This window comes from Uloborus diversus, chromosome 8 (genome assembly GCF_026930045.1).
Source record: "Uloborus diversus isolate 005 chromosome 8, Udiv.v.3.1, whole genome shotgun sequence".
NCBI classification, from domain to species: Eukaryota; Metazoa; Arthropoda; class Arachnida; order Araneae; family Uloboridae; genus Uloborus; species Uloborus diversus.
This window is the reverse complement of record NC_072738.1, coordinates 84,723,449-84,751,303: the sequence shown is the minus strand read 5'-3', so window position 1 is coordinate 84,751,303 and position 27,855 is coordinate 84,723,449. Positions and strand designations below refer to the sequence as shown.

The 27,855-nt window shown below is 31.7% G+C and overlaps 1 protein-coding gene across 1 annotated transcript in view; it reads right to left on the bottom strand.

Moving 5' to 3' along the window:
• Nucleotides 1–27,563, bottom strand: part of LOC129228195 (116 kDa U5 small nuclear ribonucleoprotein component-like) — a 52,764-nt gene extending 25,201 nt beyond the window's left edge. Inside the window, exons 1-14 of the mRNA XM_054862863.1 lie at nucleotides 27,500–27,563; nucleotides 26,080–26,199; nucleotides 25,141–25,294; nucleotides 23,285–23,363; nucleotides 18,495–18,570; nucleotides 16,499–16,564; nucleotides 16,381–16,416; nucleotides 16,208–16,298; nucleotides 15,154–15,236; nucleotides 14,471–14,637; nucleotides 13,954–14,145; nucleotides 11,143–11,233; nucleotides 6,344–6,479; nucleotides 4,601–4,728 (exon numbers count right to left, since the gene is read on the bottom strand). Of these exons, the coding sequence (XP_054718838.1) occupies nucleotides 4,601–4,728; nucleotides 6,344–6,479; nucleotides 11,143–11,233; nucleotides 13,954–14,145; nucleotides 14,471–14,637; nucleotides 15,154–15,236; nucleotides 16,208–16,298; nucleotides 16,381–16,416; nucleotides 16,499–16,564; nucleotides 18,495–18,570; nucleotides 23,285–23,363; nucleotides 25,141–25,294; nucleotides 26,080–26,199 (1,419 nt within the window). The 5' untranslated portion in view covers nucleotides 27,500–27,563. The remainder of the gene's footprint in view (nucleotides 1–4,600; nucleotides 4,729–6,343; nucleotides 6,480–11,142; nucleotides 11,234–13,953; nucleotides 14,146–14,470; nucleotides 14,638–15,153; nucleotides 15,237–16,207; nucleotides 16,299–16,380; nucleotides 16,417–16,498; nucleotides 16,565–18,494; nucleotides 18,571–23,284; nucleotides 23,364–25,140; nucleotides 25,295–26,079; nucleotides 26,200–27,499) is intronic.
• Between the last annotated feature and the right edge of the window lie 292 nt (nucleotides 27,564–27,855).

Below are 27,855 nucleotides of genomic sequence, written 5' to 3'. Positions count from 1 at the left end.
CAGCTGTGCTTTTTGTAATGAAATTTCCTACTGTGATATGTCAATTGAGAAAAGATAAAACATAGAGAGTGAGAGTAAAGCCTTCATTTCTTGAAAGCAACGATTTTAGGTCCCGTGATAAATTTTAAAGTAAAGAACTGGAAGGTTCACGCAAAATGTGTGTTCTGTCGTCGTAGTTGTACCATGTGACCGGATCGGTGCTTCAGGCGGCTTTTCTAACCAAATGATCAGAAAGTACCGTACCCAGCAACATTTGTTTCTTGGCTCAAATCCATCTGAATTTTGGCACCAATGTCAAGAATACTTTAAGGATTATCAAGCTAATCAGTACATTATTAAAGGAAACGATGATCTAATTTAAAGACAAAACACATTTTATTTTCGTCCAGATAAATTACAACAGGGTAGTTCTGTACACAAAAGATAAGTGCAGTGGAAGATTTTTATCTTGTCTGGAAAGAACATAATAGGCAAGAAATGAAGTTTTAAAAGTTTTCGTTCAAAAGATCGGACCGCTAATCGGTCGGAGTTAGCTTCGCTCACTGATCGGCTGGATTACAGCAACATGGTGGCTTGGCGACTTTGGCTATAAACAATAGAGTAGCGTAATCATTTATTTACATTTTAAAACTACTGTTTATGTAATTTATTGTATTTTTCCGCGAAATATTTCAAACTTCAAAGAATTGTTTTTCGTTTTTAAAGAGTGTTTAGTCATAGTTGAAGAATTTGTGCATTTTACATCGGGAAGCACGGGGGGGGGGGGGATGAGTGATTTTCGCTTATTCAGAGAACTGTTTTTACCTTTATCATTTTTTTAAATGATATCCTTTCGATTGTTTTATTCTTTTTCATATGGGGGATGTTGCAGCGTGATTTTCTGTTTGTTCTAGATGGGTAGTTAGTTTTTTACATTTAATATCTGAGGATGCTTTTTATCCTTTGAGTATGGCTGAAGGAACAAATCATCAAGTATTGGAGAAAGAATATAGTTAATAAAACAACTGCTCAGTGGGCATTAGATAAATCAAGTTGTAATAAATATACGCATTCTGACATCAAGCAGCTTAAAACATTTTCTTTTTATTTATTTTTTTCAACAAAATGGTTCAAACACTTGATAGTTTCACATGAAATACACCGCCAGCTCAGTCATTTCCAGCCGAGGACTGCCATTCCGAACCATTGTTGAACCGAACCATTGCTTCGGTCACTCGTCTGGTCTGCGCTAATTCTATATTAGCTACCAGTTTGTTGTGCACTCTTGGCTTCCTTAAGAGGTTTTCCATCTCCAGCTCGGTCACTTTCCTATGCCGGGCTGATGAGTACTAATAAGCATGAAACTGCAGTCCTCGGCTGGAAATGACTGAGCTGGCGGTGTATTTTATGTAATTCTGCTTTGGCCCTGGCTATTGGGCGGTAATTTACTGAATAAACTTGATAGTTTATTGAAATTTTTTAACTTTTCAATTTACAAAGTTTGAACAGAACAACGTCTGTCAGGTCCTCTAGTGTATTTTTAAATAGTTAAAGTTAAATAATAATTAGACAAACTGACTTTTGCTGCTGAGAGTGGTGGAGGGAAAAGCAATAATAATAAAACTTGAAAAAATAGCCAAGCACCATGTAAGCATGTTTTACTTCATTTATGAAATGTCTTAGTCATCTAATAATATTTTCACCTTCAACTTTTACGACTTCTATGATCAATTTGTAAATCAAATCTTCATGAAAAAAATAATCATATGAAAATACTACATCAAAACATTCCTTATACCTTTCCCTTTGTGACGATGTTAAGTTGTCGATTGGAGTCTTTTAAGTCACTGTGATAGAGAAAAATTATGTAGTCTAAACCAAAAAAGGAGTTAAAACCAAAATGAAGGAGTTTGAAGGGCCCTTCAAAAAAATTTCTTGAATGAAGGAGTATTGGAGGAGTTTTGAAGGAGCGTAAGAACCCTGTTACATCTTTTACGCATGGAACTTCGAACAGTTTGCAATACTCCCAGCACACCTCAAATTTCTATGTTTAGGAAATCATTTCCGAACCCCTATTGCTTATGATTTCAAGTTGTAAGGATGTATACTAGCCTGTTAGGAGTTCTGAAACATTTAACTGAGACACCCTTTATATACAGTAGAGTCTCAAATATATAAAGTTCCTATCAATTTGAGTTGGGAAAAATAACACCCTTTGCTAATGAGAATGCAGTATTTTTCTTTTTTTTCATTGTGTGTCATTAACATGCAAATATTCTTGTTTTAGATAATGCACCGAGTTTTTGCTGAACAATTTTCTATTGAACCCCCCCCCCCCCCTAAAAACTCTGGACAACTTTCTGACCTTATTAAAATCATTTTCAACAAACACAAAAGAAACAAATATAGACACACTAGCAGTAGCCACACAGCTTTGCCCGTAGTAGAAAATGAAAGGTCATTGGTTTGTCTGTATATTTGCAAATAATGGATGATGAATTTCTCACTAATTTTCTGCTAATTTGCTTGCCTATGGTTGCATATGGGAGTTTTTACATCCACGTTATGGTAATTTGCCAGTCTACGTTATTGTAATCTGTTCATCCAGGTTATGATAATTTGCTTGATAAAAAGTTTTTTAAGTTGCAACAGAAAAAGAACAATCCAATTTTCAAAAAACATCTTCGAGGTGCTCATCCCTATGCTACAAACTTGTTGTGCTTTGTACCAAATTTCATGAAAATCGGCCGAACGGCCTAGGCGCTTTGCCAGTAACAGATAGAGATCCAGACACACAGACTTTCAGCTGTATTATTAGTAAAGATAAAGATTCTGTTATTATGTTTAAAAGACTGAATGCAGAAAGTGTGAGAAATTCTGGATTCATTTTCCATACAGTTGATCGTGTAAAAATCAGTACCCACTTTATTAAAAAGTAAAATTTTAAACATATGAATTCAGAATAAAAGCAACAATTAAGAGTTGTAAGCATAAAAACAAGGTCTTGACAAAAATGGTAATCCCTTAGATGAAAAATTTTCAGACAAAAGTATTAAATCACACATTTTTGATTGGAAGTATGCTTATTTTCCTTCCCCTCTCCCCTTTCTAAAACGGTGTTAAAACACGTCAGCTTTTTCTGAAAGATGATCAACTTATGTGTGAGCATCTGTTTCTTCCTTTGAACATAAAGGGGGGGGGGGGGGTGACAATATACATGGTGAACCATTTTTTCCCCCTTAAATTATTTTTATAAATTCGCTACGGGTGGAGGTTATACAACCATGCCGGTTATGAACTTGAACAGGCTTGTTTAGAATGATCTCTTTGTGCATGCTATAACGAAGCTGGATACAGTGAAACCTGTGTAAGTTGACCACTTGCAGTGCACCACTTAAGTGGTCAACTTAAACAGGTGGTCAACTTATAAAGGTTGAATTATATGATAAGACCTAGTTCTGTGCCTGAAAATAGCGGTCAACTTAGACAGGTGGTCAACTTACACGGGTGGTCAACTTTACAGGTTTTACTGTATTTACTGAAAATTACAATAGAATGCAGGGGAAAATTTTCATGCAAAGATTATATTACTAACTTCTAAGTCTATTAAATTATATATTTTAATAGCTAATTTCCATTAAAATCTGAAAATCAAAACCTTTCTCAATAGTGACACACAACTTGTTTATCTGTGTACAATAAACTTTTTAAAAAATATTGAAGATCTGTGTTGCCAACACATTGTAAGCGGCAAGAAATGTTACTCAATTGACTATTATTGATGAGATAAGTGATGTCTAATGATATAATTATAAAAAAATTGCTTTAAAAAAAAAATGTGGCAAATGAGATTGATTTGCCACAAAGATTGCTTAAAGACCCTTTTTGGAACATTGGACTGCAACCAAAAAAGAAGGTACTCGACTGGATTCAACATACTAGGTACTCAACATACAAGCAACCCATATGAACATTCTACAATTAACCTCTTTTGAGGCATGAGACATATGTACAATGTATATACATACATATGTGACCATAAAAATCATCCAAATGAATTTGTAGATGGCAAAAATTGAACTTTTGGCTCTCATGTATTCATACTTACTCAGATACCTAAAAAACATATTGCAGAATATTTTGTCAAAATTAATTCTGGGGTGTATCAAAATGCAAGCTTAGGTTGAAATTGAGAGGGAAATTTATTCTGAATACTTCTACATTATACAAGGACGCAAAATGATTGTACGTTTTTTTGTTGTCCCAATAATGAACTATTTTAATAGCTAAAAATTTTCAACACAATCTGACTTGGCATCAGCTCCTATCACCCCAGACTTTTGAGACTTACTGTTATATTAGTGTAAAGAAATTTCTTAAAAAGTAATGTTAATTATGTATGAGTAACTTTTAGCTAGAGAAGCTTACTTAAATTCTGCTCTCATTTCAAATAAAAAACAGAAAAAAGAATATATATACATTCTAAACTAAACATTTAACAATTTTCAAAATACAAATAGTGAACAACAAACCAGCAAAGATTATTTCAGAAAATTATATGTTTTAGAGAAATATTTAACAAAAAAAAAAAGAATTTTTTTTTTTTGAAGATAATATATACTTCAGGATCGCAGTCAGCCATAACTTCAGCTAAGTCACTTCCTGAGGGGCCAGTATAAATGTGGGATATCTTCAGTTTAGCGTTTGCAGCTGGAGATGGTACATGATTGACGCACATGTCAACAAAACCTGAACAAAAACATTATGAAAATTATTTCAGCATCACTACTACAATAAGCATTACACGATACCATAGAACCATTAAATTACAAGAATAGGAGGCATAGTTTACATCTGAGACATAAAATAACTGCAGTAAATGAAACTGATGTGTTTTTCTGTACATAGATTAATGAGAGTAGTACTAGTTAATGCAGTACTAATAGACTCTAAATTACATGCCCTCACAAATTTTAACAAAGTTACCATACATATTACTGTACATAAAGTATTTCAATAAAATGCATTGAAATAAAAATGTCTACATGCACACAAAACAACAGTAATTACAGATAAGGAAATAGAGGAAATTGATGATATTTTCGTGCTTTATTTTCAGCAGAAACAAAATAAGCAAGCTTCTACAGTAATAGTAAAGTACAATAAGTGACAAATATGGAGGAAAAAAAATGCAGATACTGTCCTTTACCTTTCAATGGCATTGAGTATATGCATAGAATATGTAATACAGTCAAACTCGTTTATAACGAGCCTTGATTTCAGGAGAACCCAGATTTAGCATGGAAATCAGAAAGATTTGTCTGGTACAATGCTAAGTCTATAGGAGCATAACTCGCTTTTAATGAGCAAACCTAACTTAAAGCGAGCAATATTTTTGTGATTTATAATACAGTTGGCTCTCTGTTTAACAACTTTCAAGGGACCACAAAAAATTGTCGTTAAGTAGAAAGCATACTTAAGTAGAATGCTTTTAACACTGTAGTGGACTGTCTGGGACCTACAAAAGCCGTCATTATATAGAGAAAGTCGTTAAAGAGAGAGCCAACTATATTTCTATTGATACGATCTCCTGCTCAGCTTATCTTTTCTTAGAAAAATTCCTTTGACACTCTGAAGTCAACTTAAAATTAGTGATGAGTCATAAATCCTGAGAAAATATGATGACGGTTCTTTTTTTAATTTGTGGAGTACAGAAGCATTTAAAAAAATAAATATTTGTTTACACCAAATTTTATCACTTACAACGTATACTACCAAGGGTGTTGTAGATCAAATTCAATCAAATACGAATAAATAAAATAAGGAAAACGATGACAATAATGGCAAATGTGAAGAATTTGAGGCTAAACCTCCTTCAGCATAGTCAATGGCTTTTAATGTGCAGAAAAAACTTAAACCTGTTTTTGAAGTTAGAGGAATAAGTGTAAATTTTTTTCAGGTGCACAAGAAAGCTAAAATTACACAAGAAGGCAGTTCAAAACAAATTAACCAGAAATAATAATAAGAAGAAGAAGGATGTATGTAGTTATTTTTGCGATTTTTTCACTTATTCGTTTTTTATGAGCACTCGGTTACAAGGAGCAAATGTCGCTGTCACTTTGCGTTCGTTATAAGAGAGCTTGACTGTATAATTTTTTCTTAAAGGAAATGAAATATGGTTGCACATATACAAGGAAAAATTTGCATAAAGAATTAAAAATGAGTGGAAGTAAAGTTGCATATAATTTTATTACATAAGTAATGAGACCACATTATGCCGTGAAACATTTGATCATAATATAGAGTTTTGGTAGTAGAAAAAAAAAATAAGCACATAAATAAGTAAACTGAAGTGAAAACTCACCATTAAAATCCCCTACAAACTTGGAGCAAATTATTCTCAACAAAGGTCGTACATTCAGCCTCATCTCAGACTTTGTTAATTTAATAGATAACTCATCTAGCAATTGAGGTAAGCTGGCATCAACATCTCCTACAACCTAAAAAATGTTTTAGAAGAATATTTTTAGCACAGAATACAGCAATTTTTTAGTAAAAATACATCAAAATATTATATATTTGTTTTATTAATTTTTCCATGAGTTAATATAAAATTACCTGAGCTGGCATTATACTAATTATTTCTAAAAATATATTGAAACATATCATTGATGTAAATACATATATTATTTAAGCTTGGTATTAATAATGTTGTTATTCTTAGTAAAATCAAATGGTTCATTACAAATTGTTAGTTTGTAGCTAGGAAAAAAAAAAGATATCTAGTCTAAAGAATATCTGAAATTGTTTCACTTATCAGCCATCGAGTTGTAATTATAAGTGTTAAGATTAATGATGAATATAGAATAATGATAAAAGAAATGCTTGCGAAAACTGTTTGTAACGGAATCTGAAAAACAATATAACTAGATGCAATGTGCAAATCTTATAATCTATACAATACAAATTGATTCTAAGATTTCATATTCTTGTAAATACAGAATTGAAATATTAACTAGAATTGTTATGTTTATTGTTACTGTGAAAGACTAAAATTGGAAAATGTCAACATCAGTGCGGATTTACAGGTTTGGAGGCTTGTCCCAATGTCTTTGGGGAATTCTTTGCTTATCTCAGAACTGTAAACCATTTATCAAGTGCATTTTTGAACACACTTCGGGGTGCCTTGCAATTGCAACATTTGCAACAGTGTAAATCTATCACTGGGCAACATTCATCGGAAATATTCAGTCTTTCGCTAATATCTTTGCTATGTGAATGCTGACATTCACTGACAAATGTTGATATTTACAAGGTCTCAGTCATTCACAGTAACATACACGAGAGGCATTCGGAAAGTAAGTTCTGTTTTGAAAAAAAAAAAAAAACGAGTACAGATGGAGCAAAGAAATTTATTGAAGAAAAATATACCACCCTTACGCTATTTTTCGACATTGCTTCTGTGATTTCTCAACCATTTCTTACAGCAGGGTACAAGTTTTTGTATGCCTATTTGTAGAATGTTGCCACCTGTGTAGTCAACCATAAGGACTCTTTCAGGGCTTTGGCTGGGATGTTTTCGACTGTTCTTCCCATAGCCTCGACCCTGCTCAGTGCAGCTTTAATTTGTTTTGGCATCTAAAGTCTTTGCTTGTCGGTAAGCGGTACAATAGCAATGATGAGCTCTGAGAACATGTTACCCCATGGTAGATGCCACAAGCGGCAACATTCTGTGAAAAGGGTTCACAAAAGTTTGTACCACGCTATGGCTAATAACTGGAAAATCACGGGAGGTATGCCGAAAAATACCAGGGTTCATACACTTTTGATTAAAAAAAGTTCCCTGACTTTTCCAGGTTTTCCAGGTTGTTTTTTTAGAAAACTCCAGGTTACTCGCTTCATTCAAAATTTAAGTTTAAATAGTAATATTTTCAAAATAATTAAAATTGTTTAAAGTAGCAATGCAGAAGAACTGAAACTTCTCCCCTTAGATTAAAAAAAAAAAAAACTTGGAATTTTTTTTCCTTTGTTTTCTCTGTCAAAATTTTAAGTTTTTTTTCAACATTTTGATCAAAATTGTTTTAATTTGTTTACTATTTGTTGAAAACAGAGTACTTTCACCATATTTTAGCGTTTCTTTGATGTCATGCGTAATATTATAGCGTTTTGCTGTAGTCCTGCAGCAACCTTTTAGCATCCGCTTTTGGTTTACAATACTGCTTTTTATTTTCTTATTAGTAGGTTACACAAAACATACTGAGCGAAATGCAAAGCTAAATTTCAGTATAAATATGATTAACTTGTTGCATCGATCAGCATACCATGTAATGCATAGTAACAAAAATCAACATCCGCCAATCATAGGCTGATGCCAATAATCTGTTTTTTTTTTTTTTTTTCACATATTAAAGGACGCTTACATTAAAATTTCAAATTTTCTTCTCCAGAAAGTAACAGTTAATTTTCAAAAATTCATAACTTTTTGCACATTTAATGTTATTTTCAATAGTTCACATTAATGTTCACATCCAATTCTGTTTCTGGAAGTTTAAGTCTACTTCCATTGTGCAAACGATCAAATATGGCGACAAAGTGAAAAATTTAAAATAATAAGTAGATTTTTGGCTTTGCAGTATAAAAGTAGTAATAAATAATTAATAATCCTTAAAAAACTACAATAAAAGCAAAATAGTCAGTATTTAAAACATAAGAGTCTAAATCAATTAAAACAAAAAAATGTTATGAAGATTAAATTTTGCATTTTTCCAGAAAATAATTACAAATTATCCGGAAAAAAAAAGGCACGATTTGTGTTGTTTTCAATAGTTTGCATTGCAATTAACATCCAATGCCGTTTTCGGGAACTTAGGCACTTAAAAAGTCTTGTGTACTTCCATCTTGGGAATGACCAAATATGGCGGCTAAGCCCAAAAATAATAAATAACTTTTTTAATTTGTCGCATGAAGACAATAAAAAAATAATAAATCTTCATGAAACTACAATTCATTGAAAAGTTTTAATCACATTTGCGTCCAAGGCAGTGAGGATATAATCTTATCCTTCTGTTTTAAGAACAAAATTTTTCATTTCTCAAGAAAATTATTTTAAATAATAATAATAATAGAAAAACAATTTGCAGAAAATTTTTTGTTATTTTCATCAGTTTTCAATTAAAGAAAACATCCAATTCTGCTTTGTTTTTAGAAACTTAGGCATTTTAGGATCGTATCTACTTCCATCTTGTGAATGACCAAAGATGGCGACTACGTTTCACACGTAGCTAAAATGATTTTCCGATTAAAAAAAAAAAAAAAAAAAAAAAAAAACGATTTTCCCCGATCGACACCCCCATCTACAGGTTGTGCTTCCGAAGCAGTAAATTATCTTCTCTCCTGTTGAGTTTGTGCAAAATTCCTGTTCACTTGATTTTTTTTCCCTTGGGAACTACTGAGAGCCAAAAATGGCGGCTGCTGAAGATTTTTTTGGGTCGCCACTTTTTTCATTGCTATAAAATTGTTACAATTTTTTTAAATACATCGATAAAAATGAAGATTAGATCTCATAAAACAAAATTCCCTGGGAAAAAATTGGGAAAAGAAAAACTTTGGGGACACATTTGGAAAATTCCCTGACATTTTTGACTATGTCATTTTCCCTGATAATTCCGGGTTTTCCCGGAAAGTACGAAACCTGAAACGAACAGAATGTTGTGGCAACCCATCTAAAACTTTAGGCAGTAGAAAGAAATGCGTTCCCCTCACTGACTCCATGTAAGAAAATCTTCGCTCTTTTGGCGCATTTTTCGTTGTGAAAAAAAAACGTTCGTTTTTCCATTGCTGTTTTTAAGTGCCAGAGTCAGTTTAGATAAAAATTTACAATTTTTTTCATGAAATCACAGTAAAAAGGAAGACTAGATCTCATGGTACTTAATTCCTTGGGAAAAAAATGGAAAAAAATTTTTGGAGGACAAAATTTGAAAACTCCCTGACTTTTCCCTGACATTTTCGACAGTGTCATTTTCCCTGACAATTCCCGGTTTTCCCGGAATTCCCGGAGCGTACGAACCCTGAATACTGTGAAGGTGGTAAATTTTTGTGCAATAAATTTCATTGCTGTACCTGTGTTTGTTCTTTTTTTATTCAAAAATGGAACTTACTTTCTGAACGGTCCCTCGTATATTATAAAACTTAAAGTAATTGGAGCAAAAATCAAACTAAGCCAGTGAATCAGCATTTGACTTTTTTATTAAAACTTCTCATTTATGATCTCAATAATATTTAATTATTTGCTTCATAATAAAGTATAGTACAGATCAAAAATAAGAAAAATTCAATTCCATTTGCAGATGCAAAGAGATCGCAATTTTCAATATGAAGGTATCGAAAGTATAAAAAAGGTAAAAAAGAGAATTTATTCAAGTAAAAAACTATTTCAAAATTGTATCTTAATATGTCTATGCTAAAAATTATTAAATATATAAAAGTATAATTAAAGCAATTATTCAGTATTAAACTTTTTGATGTTTGACACCCTTTGACAAAGGATTTTGTTTAGAAATTTTTAATTTATGATTTCCATAGAAAATCAAAGGAATTTTACTAATTTACCTCGAAATAAAGCACAGTAAATATCAAATACAAGAAAAATTAGATTTCTATACTGGATGTAAATAGATCATATTTAAAAAAATGAAGGTATCAAAGGTAAAAGAACTGACAAATAAAAGAAATAACTAAAGTAAAATAATTTTAGAACTGCATTTTATCAGGTGTACACAATAAGAGTTATTTCAAACACTTGCAGTAGGCTAAAACAAGTGAAAAAAAAAGAGAAAAAAAAACTGAGGCGGGTAGATAAAAGCGTAGTGAACATACTGCATTTCCGGTATTAAAACAAAATAATAATTATAACAGAATTGAGGTGAATAACCGAAACACAATCACCCCCTGAAAAACATTTTTAATGGATGAGGATTTTGCCACTTAAAAAGTGAAGAGCAAAATTCTTTCTTGGTTAATATCATGATGTGCAATCATTATTATTATTTTTTCAATGATTTGTTGTACATCATTCAACACATTATAATAATAAACAACACTATATCTGCAGTTTCATTATCTAATCAAGTGTTAAATATTTTATTGATCGAAAGGGCATCCTACCTGAGCAAACAGCTTATAGAGAGGCTCTAAAATGAATTCCACGAAACTTCTTTGAACAGAGCTATGAGGTGGCTTTTTCGTGAACTTCCGCCTAAATATAAGTTTTTAAAATGCTATAACAGTTCTTAGAAAAAAAAATGCATAATGAAAGTAGAAAATAATTTACATCAAAATAGAAAATTTTCATACAGAATGAAATAACACATTCTCTCTTTGAAACCACAAGATATAATCAGAAATCACCAGACAAGGGTAGAAAAAAAAATCATTATGTTTAATTTTATCCCTCAAAAATTAAGGCCATTCATACTTCTTTATACACAACAACATTAAGTCTTCACAATAATTACACAGCATATACAGAAGGGTTCAACAACCAACAATCTGCGGCAAGCAATTTAAAAAGGTTCACAAAAGCTCTAAATTTGAGGCACGCATAACTTGGCTATAATTGAACCATTTATTTCAGAAACCAGTCAACTGACATTTTTTTCAAAAATGACATTATAGATTATGAACGGCCAACTTTAGGCACAATGCCTCATACAAAAACATGTCAAATATAAGTCCTTTTTTTGGGGGGGGGGGAAGCTTTAATGGGTTTTATTTTGTCTTGAAATCTCTGTTTATTGCAGAAACCCGTCAAGTGAAATCACATAGTGGCTTTCTGCAGCAAATTTTGTGTTTGTTTGGGTTCTTGTTTCATTTTTATAATGAAGAAACTTCTGGGAGAGTGAATTTGAAAGAAAAATAGGGTTCCCTTTTAAAGTATAAACTTGCAAAGAGTTTTATTACAACAACACTAACCTAGGAAAGTGGTTACTAAGCAATTTATTGATGGTTTAAACTCCTCAACATTCACTCAAAAAATATTCTACAGAGCTCTCAATAGTGATTGCACCTCCATCTGGAAAGATCAAGATCAACTCAAAGAAGAAAAAAAAATCAATGACCTGAAAAATTTGGTGAAATATAGTACAGGCTATGAATATTTTTTTGATGAAATCCTCCAGTGGCCTACAATCTAAGCCACCTGCAACATTGACTTAGGTATGAAGAGGATCAGAATAAAAACTCAAATTTTAGGCTTGGCTTATATGCATCGTTTGTCTTCAACTATTTCATTTAGGGAACCAGCAACAAATTGAAAAAACCAGAAACGTGTTTTGATCATCATCGTAAATAGCCGAGAATAAGCTGTAAATTTCAGCAAAATTTACTTACTATGTACTATAGAGTTTTTTAATTTTTGTGAAAGTATCATTTATATTCAGGAAGATTAAGTATTTCATTCAAAAATATTAATTTTGTTTGCATTTTCATGGCACATATTGCTGGGATAGGCAACAAATCGTCAGGGATAGTTCAAAAATACTCTGTTTTTATCGTGAAATGCACTAAATAATGCAGACAAGCATTGCAAATTGTTATAAACAATTGCAAATTGCTTGATCGTTAACAATTAACGATCAAGCAATTTGCAATGAAGGATGAACAAAAACCATTTTTGGTTTCATCAATTGGTTGCTGGTCCCCTAAAAGTATGGGTGATTTAATTTTTATTGAAATATGTCTGCTAAAGCATACCTTTTGTGTGAAAAAAGTTACAAGAACAATTCTTCTCATGTTTCTTGAGAAATTCTTTAAAATGTGAATTTTTGTAAATGATGTAATTTTTTTTTCTCTGCCTCTGTTAGTCAGAACTATGAAAGAGTTGCATCAGGCTGTAAATTATTAGAGTTTAACATGTTTATTGTGCCACAACATGACCTTTCTTTTATTCTTTACTTTGTAGGAATCAAGCTTAAAAAGTATATTTGGAAGCATCATGATTCATAACTTTAGTCAATTCCCATAACACAATTAAAGTGCATCTAACACACTATGGGTAAAAATAGTCTGTAGGCTGATATATTTGAACACAAAAATATTTGCAAATTAAAGGTTGTTTGACCTTTATCATTACATTTCATTTAAGCAGATTTGTAAATTTACTAGGGCAATGGAGATAGAAAATAGAATACATCACTAATTTAAAAAATTGCTAAACGAATTAAAAAACATTGTTTCTAACGATCTTTCATTCAAACAAACCATTACATTTTCAGTAGAAAAAGCTGCAAGTGCTGAAATCAATGACTTTGTTCCTTTGGATAACATTAAATATTTCATCAAAGAATATCCTAGTGTAAATAATATACAGTGGACAAGGTTAGAATAATTGAAAAATAAAACTGCATTACATTTAACTTTCAATTATGGGTTTCAGGCCATTGAAGATCACTAGAAAAATTCAAGTTATAATAGTCTGGTTGTAAATTCACCATACTAACCTCAGACAAACATAAAAAAAGTTTCGCTGTAAATTGTACTTATAAACAATATAGATCATATTGAGCAGGAGTAAACCAAGAAATCTACCAGCCAACTTGATGAATGTGAGATAACATGCTAAAAAAAAGAACAATCTTACCCCCTCAATTTTTAAAGCAGTGACTGATCCCCATAACCAAAGTTATCTTTGGGCCTAGAGTTGGACTTCATTTTAACCTTATACCAATCCTGATGGTTTAAAATATTAACAAAATTTACAATATTTGTATGCATCAAAAACCTTGTCTACATAAAATTATTAACTTTCAATGTAAATAAAAAAAAATATAATTTAACAGAAAATTATTCTTTAATAATAAAGCTTATAATTTATATATATATGAACTTGATATATTTTGCTCAGACATACAATGCAAGCATACATATCAAAAGTAGAAAAAATTTATGTTACAAAGAATGCAATAAACAAATACTTACGTTTTACTGTTGAAATATATATCACCCCAGAGACGTTTTGCAAAGTCTGGGACACTGATTCCACCATAAGTTTGAGAATACATAAGAGCAAATGATCGTAATGTGAAGCACAAGCTATACTGCGAGCTAGCAAAGCAGACATTCCCAAGAAGTGGAGATACTGAAATTGTCTCATTTTCGTCAGAGTACAAGCTGAAAATTCAATTGTTTTATAAAAACAAGGCATAGGAACCATTTTATGTGTATGAGAATGAGAAACACTCGACACTATCTGACAGTGGCACAACATTTAATCTTTGATTATGTTTTACACCCCAATTTACAAAGTTACTTTCCTGGAGAAAGAAAGGATTTTACAATAACACATTTACTCCAAAGCACTTTAATAAGCACAATAGCATAGAAAGGTTCTTTTTAAATGAAATATGCTACATTTTTGTGAAAAAGATATAAAAATTAAATAATACAATTAACAAACTTAGGCTTAGAGAACTTTCCAATTAGAATGAAATATTACCTTAGCAGTCCATTGATTTCTTCAACAATATGTCTCAGTTTATAATATGCATCTTGAGGGGGCAACTTCAATTCCAGCATAAGTCTATCAATTTTGTTGATACATATACATATTGCTAGCTTTTCTTGAACTGCATGCTTTAATAATCTTTCAGTGTTTAACATTACCTGGAAAATAAAAGCAATGCCTATTAATTAAGAGTTCTCCACATTATTTTGCACATAAAGCCTGAACTCAAAATTAAATTTTAAAGCAAGAAAACTTTGGTTTTAGGATATGAACAATTTGTCATTAGAATAATCATACTAAAATAAAAATTTATTAAATTTAAAATTTATAAAAATTCAATGAATATAAAAATGAAAAACAGAGTTGAATGCATGTAATACCTGTGCGTACAAAAGGTTGAGAATATAACTTATTTTTCAGCATTAAAAAATAAATTTAAAAAATGAATATTTATAATATATATATATATATATATATAACAACATGCAATATTTGTACAATACAAAGTAAACTTTCAGTTTCCCTTAATAATGTGAAAGGAAGATTAAATTCCCCATACATTAATTTTTCCATTTGGAAATACCACTATTTCAAGAAAATATATTTCAGTAAAAAAAAACAGTAAAAATATTTTATCAAAAAAAGAAAGAGAGAGAGAGAGAGAGAGAACTCACCCCTTCAGCAGCATCCACAAATAACACAATGCCATCACAAAGTCTAATTGCTGCTGTCACTTCATCTGAGAAATTCACATGGCCTGGTTATTTTTAAAGGGAAAAAATAATACATTAATATTTTCAAAATCATCCATCCCAAAATCATTTTACTATACTTTCAGCCCCGATTAATCGGGTAACAGATAAACGAATACCCCGCTTATATGAATAAAACCTCCCGGAACTGAATGCTTCTCCATAGACGCAATGTTAAAGATCCCCGCTTAATCGAATAATTTCCCCGGATAATCGAATAATATTAATTAATCAGCTATCGCAAATATTTATGTTTTGAAATGTTTTTGAATAAATTACAAAGAAATTAAGTAAGAACAACTATTGACAAAAAATGTAAAATAATATTTATTGCTGATAATGGGCAAGAATAACAACATTCATATTCCATCAAAACTTTTCCACTATTCAATCAAATTTATTTTGTCTTTCTCATTACAAAAAGAAAAAAAATAGTACAGTCGATAAGTACATGAAATGACATAAATAAATATACACATTTTAGACAATGATAAATTGATAAAATTAAATGTAAGATACGGTAAACAAGGAGAGGGAAAAGGAGTCAGAAAAATGTTCCCAAAAGACCTTGACCAAGCAATCCCCTATTATGGAATTTTTCAAAACATAACGCACTGAAGATAGGTGCCAAAAGAATGATTTCATAACTCAAGTTGTAGGTTACTTTTTATAATTTTCATACCTACGTGTAATTTAAATATTAACTATTGAACTATTTGTTGCTTATTTAGCTTATTTCAAAAACTTTTAACAATAACGTAAATTATTTCCTGTATATGGCTTTTTATTTCTTATTATTACAATTCAGACAAATGTTTTCGACTGAGAAAGGTGAATAAAATTTCCCCGTTTATCGAATAATTTTTCTTGGAACCGACGATATTTGATTAAGCGGGGTCGACAGTATATTATATAAAACAATATCATGCATTGCAAGATGTATTAAACACTAATAATAGAAGAGGAAAGAAATTACCCGGTGTATCAAAAACATTCATCAGATATGATTTTCCTTTCAAGTCTGGTAAAACGAAAGTTACGGGTGTAGCTTTAATGCTTACTCCTCGCTATGAAAAGAAAAATAATAAAACACAACTAAATGTAAAAAGTAGCTAATTAAAAAAAATTAATAGTTAGTGAAAGATTTACCTCTTGTTCTGTATACAGTGTATCCGTATATCGTAGCTAAAAAGTAAACAAACTCTATTAGATCAAAACCATTAGTTTTTAAATATGACTGACACTAAACAAATTAACAGATCCTTACATTTGAACCTTCCCTGGCTCTCATATCAGGATGAGTTTGCTCTATCAGGCAATCAACAAAAGAAGTCTGAAAAAAATGTCAACTTAAATGAAATTAAAAGTTTTAATATCAATAATATTGCAAATCAAATTTTTATATGAAAGAGGGGATTAATACCCTTTTTAAAATGTCCATGCATTAGTTCTTTGCTGTTTCGAATTGACAAAGAATACAAAATTTGAATTTCATATAGTCAAGATAATTGTAATTTAAATCATTATGAAGAGGATACTTTTAACTGGTATGTTAATGCTTGACTGTATTGACTTTTAATTTTGGCCATACACAGTGAAGCACCATTTATATGTTTCTCATTTATATGTTTTTATCCATTCTTCATTTTTTAAATTGGTCCCTGCAGAGTCTAATACACATTAATGTATACCTATTATAGGTGTTTTTATTTATGCACTTTAAAGCAATCCATTCAAAAATGCATAAACAATCAGACCTGCCAACCTTGAAAAATGGAAAATCCTGCAATTTACATGAGAAAATCCTGCAACTATTCCAATGAATACTAAAAAATTGTGACCAACACATATTACAACAAAATTGAATTGATACTAAGGAAACAAATTCTGTAATATTTACTGGAGTTAATTTATTGAGACATCCCTAATATGATTGAATACATTCCATTGATTGTTGTTCTTAATTAAATATATATTTTATTAACATCTTGATTAATAATAATTATGGCTATTCTAGAATAATATTTTACCATACATATTTGAATAATTCTTTAATTTTTATTTAATGCAATTGCAGTGCATGATTTCGCTCTTCTTAAAAAGTCAGAGTCAAATTTCTGATCACAGCAGTGACCCATTTGATTTGATTTGTTTATCAGTAAATTTTCTATAGTTTCTCTCGACATACTAGATCTAAATTTTGTGCAGACTTTAGTTATATAGTTGAAAATCCTTTCACACTCAGCGTTGCTATGCGGAATAGTTAGTATCATGAGCATGATTTTTGATAAATGTAGAAATTTAAGAGCAACATCATCATTTTTAAAATCAGATATTAAACACCATTGAGTGTCGGCTCTTTACTCTTCTAATATTTCTTTAGGAATCTCTTCCAGCTGAAGACTACAAAATTCAGCCTGAAGTGTATCTAAAGCTTCATCCTCATTAGGAGCATCAATAGCTTTTAAGCAGATACATGGAAACTTATCTACAAAAAAACGTATATTAGAAAATGATGCTGTTTCTATTTGATTTAAATTTGCTACTTCAGCATTTATAAATATTTCATCATCAATTGGAAATTTTTGAATGATGTAATCATATGATGACACATAAAATGCTCTAACACTTGAGAAAAATTTAATCTTCTTTGATGGAGCCAAACCAGAAACTATTTTTTCTGTGCTTCTACCAATGAAAATGTCTTGATTCTATAACGAATGGATGATCAACACTCTAAGACTTGTTAAAGATAGAATTATATTTTCTTCCAGACATCGTGAAGTTCCATCAAAATTCAAAACTTTCCCGAAGCTTTCTTAACATCCATTGCCTACGCACTCCGCTGTCTGCAGTAGCTAATGTAAGCAAAGTAGCAAGCACGCACGAACACGTTACTTGGCACGATGACAAACATCTCAAACCACCCTGCTGAGTGTTGAGTTTGGCGCCGCACAGAGCGATCCATGACATAATGTTGAATAGCGACCGTTAGAAGGGTGACCAATTGCAGATTGGCGGTAGGGAAAGGAAAGTCGCCGTCCACAACGGAAGACAATTCGAATCTGTACACGTTCTTTTGATTACCAACGGGAAAATTAGAGGAATTCCGGAAAAAAATCACAAAAAACCGGTAACCCGGAAGATGAGGCAAAAATCCGGCATTACCGGGCTTAATCCGGAAAGTTGGCAAGTCTGAACAATGCTTCACTGTATATTATATTGATTTCAATATTCGTACAAAACACATTTTGTTAGCTTACTTTTCCATGATGAAGATGACCAATCAGAGCAACATTTCTTATTAAGTCTGTATTATCCATTAAATCAGCCAAGAACCTATAACAAACATAATTATTTGAACTAATTTTAAAAATTATAATAACTTTAATTAAAAATTCATATGAGTAGCAAAGTGAGAAACCATAACTAAAAGTAATAAAGAACAATTGCTTTCAGAAAAGAGGTAAGAAACAGGAGTTCATAAGCAATAAAATAGGAAAATGTAAGAGAATATTACGCTTAAAAAAAAAAGAAGAAAGGATGGAAGAAATAATTAAATGTTTGCTAAACAAAGTAAAAGGAAATCAAAGTTAATCTGTCTACCTTTAACATAACTAACCGCAAATACCTTTTATGCACTGACGCAAAGAGTCAGTCTGTCAGTTTTGAAACAAGTGATTGGTTTTAACTCCCATTTTATCCATTTAATTTACTTTTATTTATGTTGTCTAACTTTACTGCCTCTGTTTTAGTACAAAGATCGGTACTGTTTTTATTACACAACTTTACTACCCCAGTGCAAAAACAAAGAGGATTATAAGCTTGATGTGTCTGTCTGTGGCATCACAACTCCTAAAAATGGATGAACTGATTTCTATAATACTTTTTGTCTTTAAAGGGGGACTTGTTTGAGAGTATTCTCACCTAAGTATAGGCCCATCATTTCAATTTTTTCCAGAAGAGGGGGGGGGGGGGAATGGTATGTACACAATATAAATTTTATTAGAAAACATTAAAAACTATGCAAACTTTAAGTAAAAGCATTAATTTTTCAAACCCAGGGAAGGGGGGAAATTGACCCCCCCCCCCCCTTAAATGAAGGGCCTGCCTAGGTCTCATCTTTGTAAGCCTTTATTTACATGTAATATTAATTAAAAACCGAATTAGCACAAGTTTGCAATTTCGGCAGTAATGAACACTAATTTAAAATATGAGTACCAATTAAAAGAGCATATGACGAAGTTCATTTGGAACTTTTATGTAATATAGAACTAGAATTACAACCCATTTTAGTAAGTTTTACATACAATTTATCTTTATTCACATAAATAGTAATGATTTCAATCCCAACAGACAATGAGAGAAAGATCAAGAAATTAAATTTTTATCGGACTATTTGATAACAAATAAAACACTATAAAGAACTTTAGTAAGCAATGCTTTTAAAACGGTTTGAAATTATTCTTCTTGATCCTGCCTTCGCTACTAACAAAACTTTAGTTGTGATTACCTTTCCTTTTCTGTGTTTTCCCATGTTATCTTGAAAAAATGAAAACATATTAGATTTTATATGTGTTCTAGCCCGCAAATTTTCAATTTAGTATGAGGTGAGGCAGTCAAGGCCAGGGTTTTTTTTTTCTTAATTTTTCGCTTGGCTTTGCACGGTCTACCTCAAAAACAAAAGTTATATCAAATGATGCATGTTCAACAGGCTTGAACAAAAAAATCTGTAGAATTTTCCGACAGATTGGGAAAAAATAACCGAAAATGAAACATTTTAAATCCGTTGATTACAGTAAGACTCAAAACAAAATCCAGAATTTTTTTTCTTCATATTCAAGAAAATAATGGCAACAGATCTTTCTTCTCAATGATTTTCTTCACACTACTAAATTTAATGAAAGTATTGTTGAACAATGACCATGATCAACAATGAATTTTTAAATGAAGGCTAACCTACACTTTAACATGAAATTAGTTAAAAACAGTAATAATTCATTCTTGGAACATTGGAGCAAATTTTATCTGATGCAGAAAAAATCAGGGGTTTCTATGGATATTTCGCCCTCATATTAGAGAAATACCATTTTTGGGTCCCTGTCAAATTTGGTCGAGATCTTATGTAAACTGGATTTGTATAGGGAACATACAGGTGTAAGACAAAATAACAGGAACACCCAGTTGAGTCTTTTTTCGACCGCCCAACAAACGATCGAAACATGTTGCAACATTTTGCCACCAAGTGGTGGTGATAGGGAAGGTATGAATCAAGCATTTGGTAGTGTGAGGGTAGCATGGAAAAATTCTGCATTTAGCAAAGCGTGATTATGTCCGACCTCTCCGACGTCAAAAAAGGCATTGTTATTGGAGCTCGTCTCACTGTAGCATCAGTGCCCGGAACATCCATTCTTATGGATGTTTCATGGATCACTTTATCAAGGGTTATGATAGCCTATACAAATCTGGGGAAAGTGTCTTCTGCGAAGCACAACAGTAAGCAAAAGGCAAAGTTAAAGGATTATGATAAACGAGTGTTGAAGAGGATTGTCCCCTGAAAACACAAGATTACACTGCCACAGATAATGTCTGAAATAAGCACAAACCTTCAGAACCCAGTATCAATAAAAATTATTCAATGGGAGTCGTATGCTGCCCACATTCAAGACAGAGTAAACTAGTCAAAAGTGCAATGGGAACAAGCCATATGATCTGACGACTCATCACTTACACTATCTGTGTGTTCGTCTGGTGAACACCGGCAGAAGCATATCATATTGACAGCCTGGTTCCTACCGTGAAGCATGGAGGAGGTTCTATATTGTGGGGTGCAATATCTTTCCGTGGATTTGGGCTTGTTGCCTTGAGGGGGAGGAGAATCATTTGTGAACATTATTGAATCATTTTCGCCGATCATCTTCCTCCTATGCTCCAGATTCTCCTTCAGGGAGGACGTCTGGTGTTCCAAAACGAGAACGCCCCTATTTACAAGCACCACTGTGTTCAAACATGGTTACATGAGCATGACAATGAAGTGGAACATGTAATGTGGTGTCCCCAGTCCACTGATTTGAATATCATTCAGTCTTTGTCAATTTTTTTTTAGAATGAAGTCCGTGCGCGGTTTCCTCCTCCATGCATTCTTTCTGAACTCGAGGTGGTCTTGCACAAGGAATGGGTGCAAATTCTAACGAACTAAGTTCAAGACCTTTATTCGTCAGTCCCATGTCCAATACAAGCTGTTATTCAGGCAAAGGGAGGCTCAATCTTTTATTAATAAAAGATCTTCATTTTTGCACACGTGTTCCTATTATTTTGTCCTATACCTGTACATACATATACGAGGTGTGGCTATTAAATAACGATACTATTGCTGTAAAACATGTCATTTTAAATTTTTACATATTTAGTTCTTATCACCTTCAATATACACCCCTCCTCTATCCTTGCAATGCTCAATCTGAATTTTTTATTGTTCGAAACAGAGCTGAAAGTCTTGTTCTGGGAGCTCTTGCATAACGCTTGCCGCTTTTTCTTTCAGTTTCAACAGACTGAAATCTCTCCTTTGATGTCTCGTTCTTTTTAATGTGAATTTGACCTTGAGGAATAGATAAAAGTCACATGATGCCAGGTCAGGGGAGTAAAGCGGATCGTCGAAAACTAGAATGTTGTATTTGGCTAAAAACGTCTTGACAGACAATGCGGAATATGTCAGCGCATTGTCTTGATGGAGCACCCACGACTTGTTCTTCCACAATTCGGGTCATTTTTTCCTTACTTTTCCAGGGAGTTGAGCAAGCACTCATGGTAGTAATGTTGATTGATTCAAGATTAGATTTCAATAATTTCGTGTTTTTGACATGGAAGGACGAACCAGGCGGTCACCACCTCTAACCTCTTCTTGGCATCTTGGCCATCTTAGGAAATGCTTGAACCACTCAAAAACTTGGCAAGTGATAAACATTCATAGACATTAACTTCTTTTAATAAACGATAAGTTTTAGTAGCGGTTTACCAAGTTTCATGTGAAATTTCATGATAATTCGTAGGTTCAATATTACACTTATCAGGTTTTCCGAGAAAATGAAACAAACACCTCTAACACAAATAATGGTTACGGCCAGACTGATTTCTCTAAAAACATGGGAGACGCTGCAATCGAAAGAGGAGGCTTTACGCTGCACAGCTGTGGGTCATTCAGATTTGGCGCATGCATGGTCTTCTGTAGCAGCATCAGTCTCGTTATTTAATAGCCACTTCTCATATATATACATATATTATTTGTTTTGTTTATATAGCTTACTTCTTGTTACAAGAAAATTATGTATAACTTTAAATACTCCTTAGCAAGCAAACATGTTTCCAGGATCTGGTTTTCATACGTCTCTGCATACAAGTTGTAAGATAATTTTATAAAAGAACACATATTTGAACCAAAGCATTGTTGTGTGACAAAAACATACTTTTGAATTGAAATAATGCAGAATTTAATGAAAGCATATCTCATTCTAGGGTTAAACTAGGATCAGTGAAGAAGAACTGAATAAGGGAGGGAAAGATAGAGTGTTTGAAATATTTGGTTTCAAATCATATTTTATCTCAAAATAAAAAAACAAAACAATGGAGGATGATTTCATTTCAAGTAAGACATTTTATAGCTTTGTGGTAGATATCTAAGAAAACTAAGATCTGAATTTTATACACTACAATTGACACATAAATACAGTGAAGCACCATTTATATGTTTCTGTTTTATGCGTTTTTATCAATTATACAGTTTTAAATTGATCCGTGCAAAGTCTAATACACATTAACGTACACCTATTATACGTTTTTTTATTTATATGCTTCTTTCATAAAGTCCTTTCAAAAACATATAAACGGTGCTTCACTCTAGTGAAATATTTTTGCAAGGTTTATTTACTACTATATTACTATATACTTTAATAATAAACATAGTATAATATTTATTACGATTAGTAGAAAAAACACACCAAAAATGATCCTTTCTTCTAAAAATACTGAATATATCTATTACTCATGCACTACTTACTCCAAATTGTATTTCGTTGTTGGCAAATCCTGCTCTGCATGTGAAAATTTCTTTCTTTTGACGGGAGCAATGATAGGTTCTGAAACATCAAAACAAAAACATATGTTAGGATTTAGGAAGTATATTTCACTTTTAACTCAGAAGAACACACATATGTACCTTCTTCCATAGCATGCTTACTTAATAAATCTCGAAAACCTTTTTAACTTGAACACTGCCTAAGTTTGCCAAGAAAGGTAGTTGGCGGAATGAAATATGGTTACTTTTTAATTATAGGAGAGTGAACCCAAAGTCGAGGGTCAAACTTTCTGCAGCACCACTTCTTTTAGATTACACATAGCACACAATTAAAAAAACATATAACAACATTAAATTGCCCAAATTTGCAGAGATACTGCAGACGTGTGTTCCACAGTTTCAAGGAACCCCCTTTTCAATGCAGAAAAGTGAGCTTTTGGATGTCAAGTTATCTGATAAAAGCATAGAGGATGAACAGTAGAAAACTTAAATAGTAAAAACAGCAAATTAACAACACAAACATAACAAAATGATATTTAGAGCACAAAATTTATTGCATGAATATCTACAAATAACATAATTTTTTAAAATATACCAAGCACTTTTCATAATGTACTCAAAAGGACAAAATAACTTTTCTGGCTCAGAAAGGACAAGTTAAGAATTTCTGTAGTTTCCGAAAATTCCAAGAAAATGACACTACAAACAAAGAAAAGTGCAGCCCAAGTTATGAAGAGAATTTATTATCCTTATCTAGCTTTCAATCATAACTTTGAGTGCTTTTGGTTTGAAATGACTTGAATCGCACTTTTCTTCGCTTGTGGTGCCATTTTCTTGGAATTTTCGGAAACTACAGGAATTCTTAAATTGTCCTTTCTGAGCCAGAAAAGTTATTTTGTCCTTTTGAGTGCATTATGAAAAGTGCTTGGTATTTTAAAAAAAAATCTATTATTTTATTCTTTTTAGTGTAAATGTATTTCAGAAATAGAATAGTTTTACCCTCACGAAACTTCACCTTATTTATTCATATAAATGCCCTGTACTAAAAGGGAAAAACCAATATACTTGTCTGAAACTTTAAGCAGTTGGTAATAAAATTAAGTCCTTGTTAATCTCTAGGATTTATGCTTGCTAATTTAATTATGATCATTATCAAGGCAACAATATTTAACAATGGGTTTTATATTTAAACATTTAATAGGGAAATTACATAAAATTTGATGTTTTCCATCCTAACTGAAATCATAATTTTATCTTAGAATTGTAATTTTTCAGCATTAATTTGTATTTTAAGATTAAGCAAATCATTTAGTGAAATCCCGAAGTCTCTAAGTGATTTAGTTGCAGAGATATAAGCAAAACCAGGTCTCAGATTTCTCCGTGACAATCAGGCCAAGTATAATAAAAGTGCTTAAAAAAGCCAATAAGTAATAAATTTCTTTAAAAAATCCGGTTAGAATATTTTTTTTCTGAAATGAAATTGCTAACTAATAAATTGCAATACATTATGTGCTGGAAAAAAAATTATTAACAAATTCATAATTACATTAACAGTTCAAACAAAAAAATAAAATAGGCAAATTATAAAAATGGAAGCTTAACTACAGAAAAATATTGAACAACCTTAAGATCATAAACTAGGTTAGAAAAATTCTTCACAATGTGGGAAGGTTCCAAAAAAATCAAGCTTTAACAAAATTGGGCTATTTTGGATAATTTCATGAAAGTTAAAATCATGTTTATTCCTTTCCTTTATATTTTTAAAGGTTACTCTTCTATCAAAAACTTTTTAAAAAGACTTGATAAATTGTTTAAAAGCCATCTTAACATAAACCGACCAGTTAAAGCTTGAGTATCTTCCTCCTGAACAATAGTTTCCACATCAGGTCCATAAACTTCTTCAGCAGATGGATAGTACTTCTTATCCTCATGCAATACTATTTGCATTTGTGGCACTTCATCTTCGTCTTGGCCTTCCTCCATAGTTTCATCCTAAATTAATAATATTTAATGGTAAAAAAATCATTGAAAATGAGATGCAATACCAACCTTGCCAAATGGGCATCGATAAAACTTTTTTGTTCACACCACTATCTCATCTGATTAAAATTTAAATGATGAGAAATGGGTCTAAAGAGTTTATTGATCTAATATATTTAACATTTATATCAACCAATATGATCGTCAAAATTTTTTAAAAAGTTAAAAACTCTGAAAAAAAAAACCCCCTAAATTTAAGCAAATTTCACATTTTTTGGACTTATGTATAATTTTATCATTTGAGATCTCAAATTTACCCAACATCCAAAATGCTTTCAATCAATGCTAAGAAAAAAGAATAACCTAGCTTGACTCAGCTTGGATGTAACACAATTGAAATTCCCGAGCTGTTAATACTTACAAGAAAAGCAATAAATTCCTAAAAGTTCCGGTTATAATAAATTTTTCTGTTCGAGGGTGTGGCAAATTGCAATTGTGTAAGTCTTCTGCAATGGAGTATGAGACACAATGAGCACCTGGTAATTGAGTCAGTCGCTTTAATGAATCAAATCCTCACAATAGACAAAGTAATGCATGATACTGCCAAACAAGTAATTTTTATCTAATTTTGACCCAACATGGTTGCATTAAATAAAATGAAAAACAATTGCTAAGATTTGAAATGTGTCAAGTTCTACACCAAACACAGAAAAAAACTTTTTTAAAGAAAATTAAAATATTAGAAATTACATTAATTGATCATTACTTTTGTGTTGAAAAAATAAAGGAAACTTTACCTCATTATAATCCGTGGAGTCCGGTTCTTGCCTATCATACATTTCCTCTTCATCTTCAGAATCTGAATCAAGTTGGGGACCAATGTAGTTCCCAAACTCATCATACAAATCCGCATCCATCTAAATATAACAATCGAAAAAGCAAATTGCAAAATAGAATTACATTAAACTGTGCAATTTTAAATTCAATGTAGTAAAAATTTGTTTATACTTCACTTGTTACTTTAAAAAGACGATACTTATGTATTAACGACACCAAAGCTGCAGATTTGGGGTTTTTTATAATATTTGGCAGTTTTCTTTGTTGCCCAAACAAGGAAACAAGGAATCCAAAAGATAACTGTGTGTGAATGCGAACAACAAACATGCCAAATGATTGCTTGTTATTGGCACATTAGCACAACTTCTGCTGCGGTGGCATGAATACATAAATACCAACAAGGCAAAATAGATCTAAAATATTCAAATCGTTTTATATTTTTTACGTTAAAGTATTCAACGCTTTGTGTAATAATGTAGTAAACTTAGTATCTGGTTGGACCATAATTATCAGGCTCTTACTATTGTTGCTGAGTTCATGGGGGGCCAACCCAACTATTTTTCATACCTTTCCAAGTTTTTTGAGTTCATAAACGATGGTTGAATGTTCTACATTGAAGTTGTCAGTCAGCATTGGAGTTGTTATGCTATCATAGCTGCCAAAAATGCCAGATCAAAATCCGATGGTTGTCTCATTTTTGGTGTAAATAATTTTATTTTATGGCAACCCTATGTGAATAGACGTTTTGGTTCTTTTTGTTTAGATTTGCAGCGAAAAATACCTCTTGCACTGGAGCCAAAAATTGACGCCAATGAAGAAAGATCACCAGATTCCCAATTATCGAAATTTTCCCAAAATATCCCCAAGCTTTTCAAACTGATAGTAAGAGGATAGCTTTTTTAAACATATGATTACTTTAGTCTACTGCTGCAAGAAAACTTAGCTAAAATTCAGGATAAAACTAGATTCCAGACCATAAATATTAAATTCTGCATAGATTTTCTGACATCACTATCATATGAAATACGGACAATATTTTAAGTAAATGTTACTATTCAGTATCTTTGTCATTTTTATAACTTGAATTTGTAGATGCAGAGATGGGAAATGCTCAACAGGAATTAAAATAAAAAAATATTACACACACATTTTCAGTAAGTATTGCGCAAAGTATTAATAAATGAAACCAAAGGGATGTCAGATCCTGTATCAAGTTAAAAGAATAAATGCTCATAAGCGCTTTAAAAAAAAAAAAAAAAAAGGTTCAACGCATTTTCAAAGTAGCACTAAATGTTTAAAATACTTGAGATAAGAATGATAAAAAGTTGAAAATACTACTTAAATACACTACACAATATTCATAAAGGTAATATTATTTACATTTTGAAAATATGATTAATACTTTTCTGTTTTTCCAAAACAGTAAACAATGAGGCCGGTTCGAAACTTTTACGGTTATCTGATTCTATCACAGTTAAGACACAACTCCAAAGTAATTAGTTTTTTTTTTCATATTTTAACTACTTTCCGTGCTTAATTGTGAATTTTTTTTTTTTTTTTTTTTTTTTTTTACAAAAGAAACATGCACTTCTTAGCGAACGTGGTCATTCGTTGACTCTCACCATTTTTTTTTTTTTTTGGAGTCAACTGAAGTGAATATGCAGCAGACAAGTTTCGCTTTCCGTAATCACAACAGCAAAAAAGTTGAACGTTTCCTTTTGGTTGAATGTTTAAAA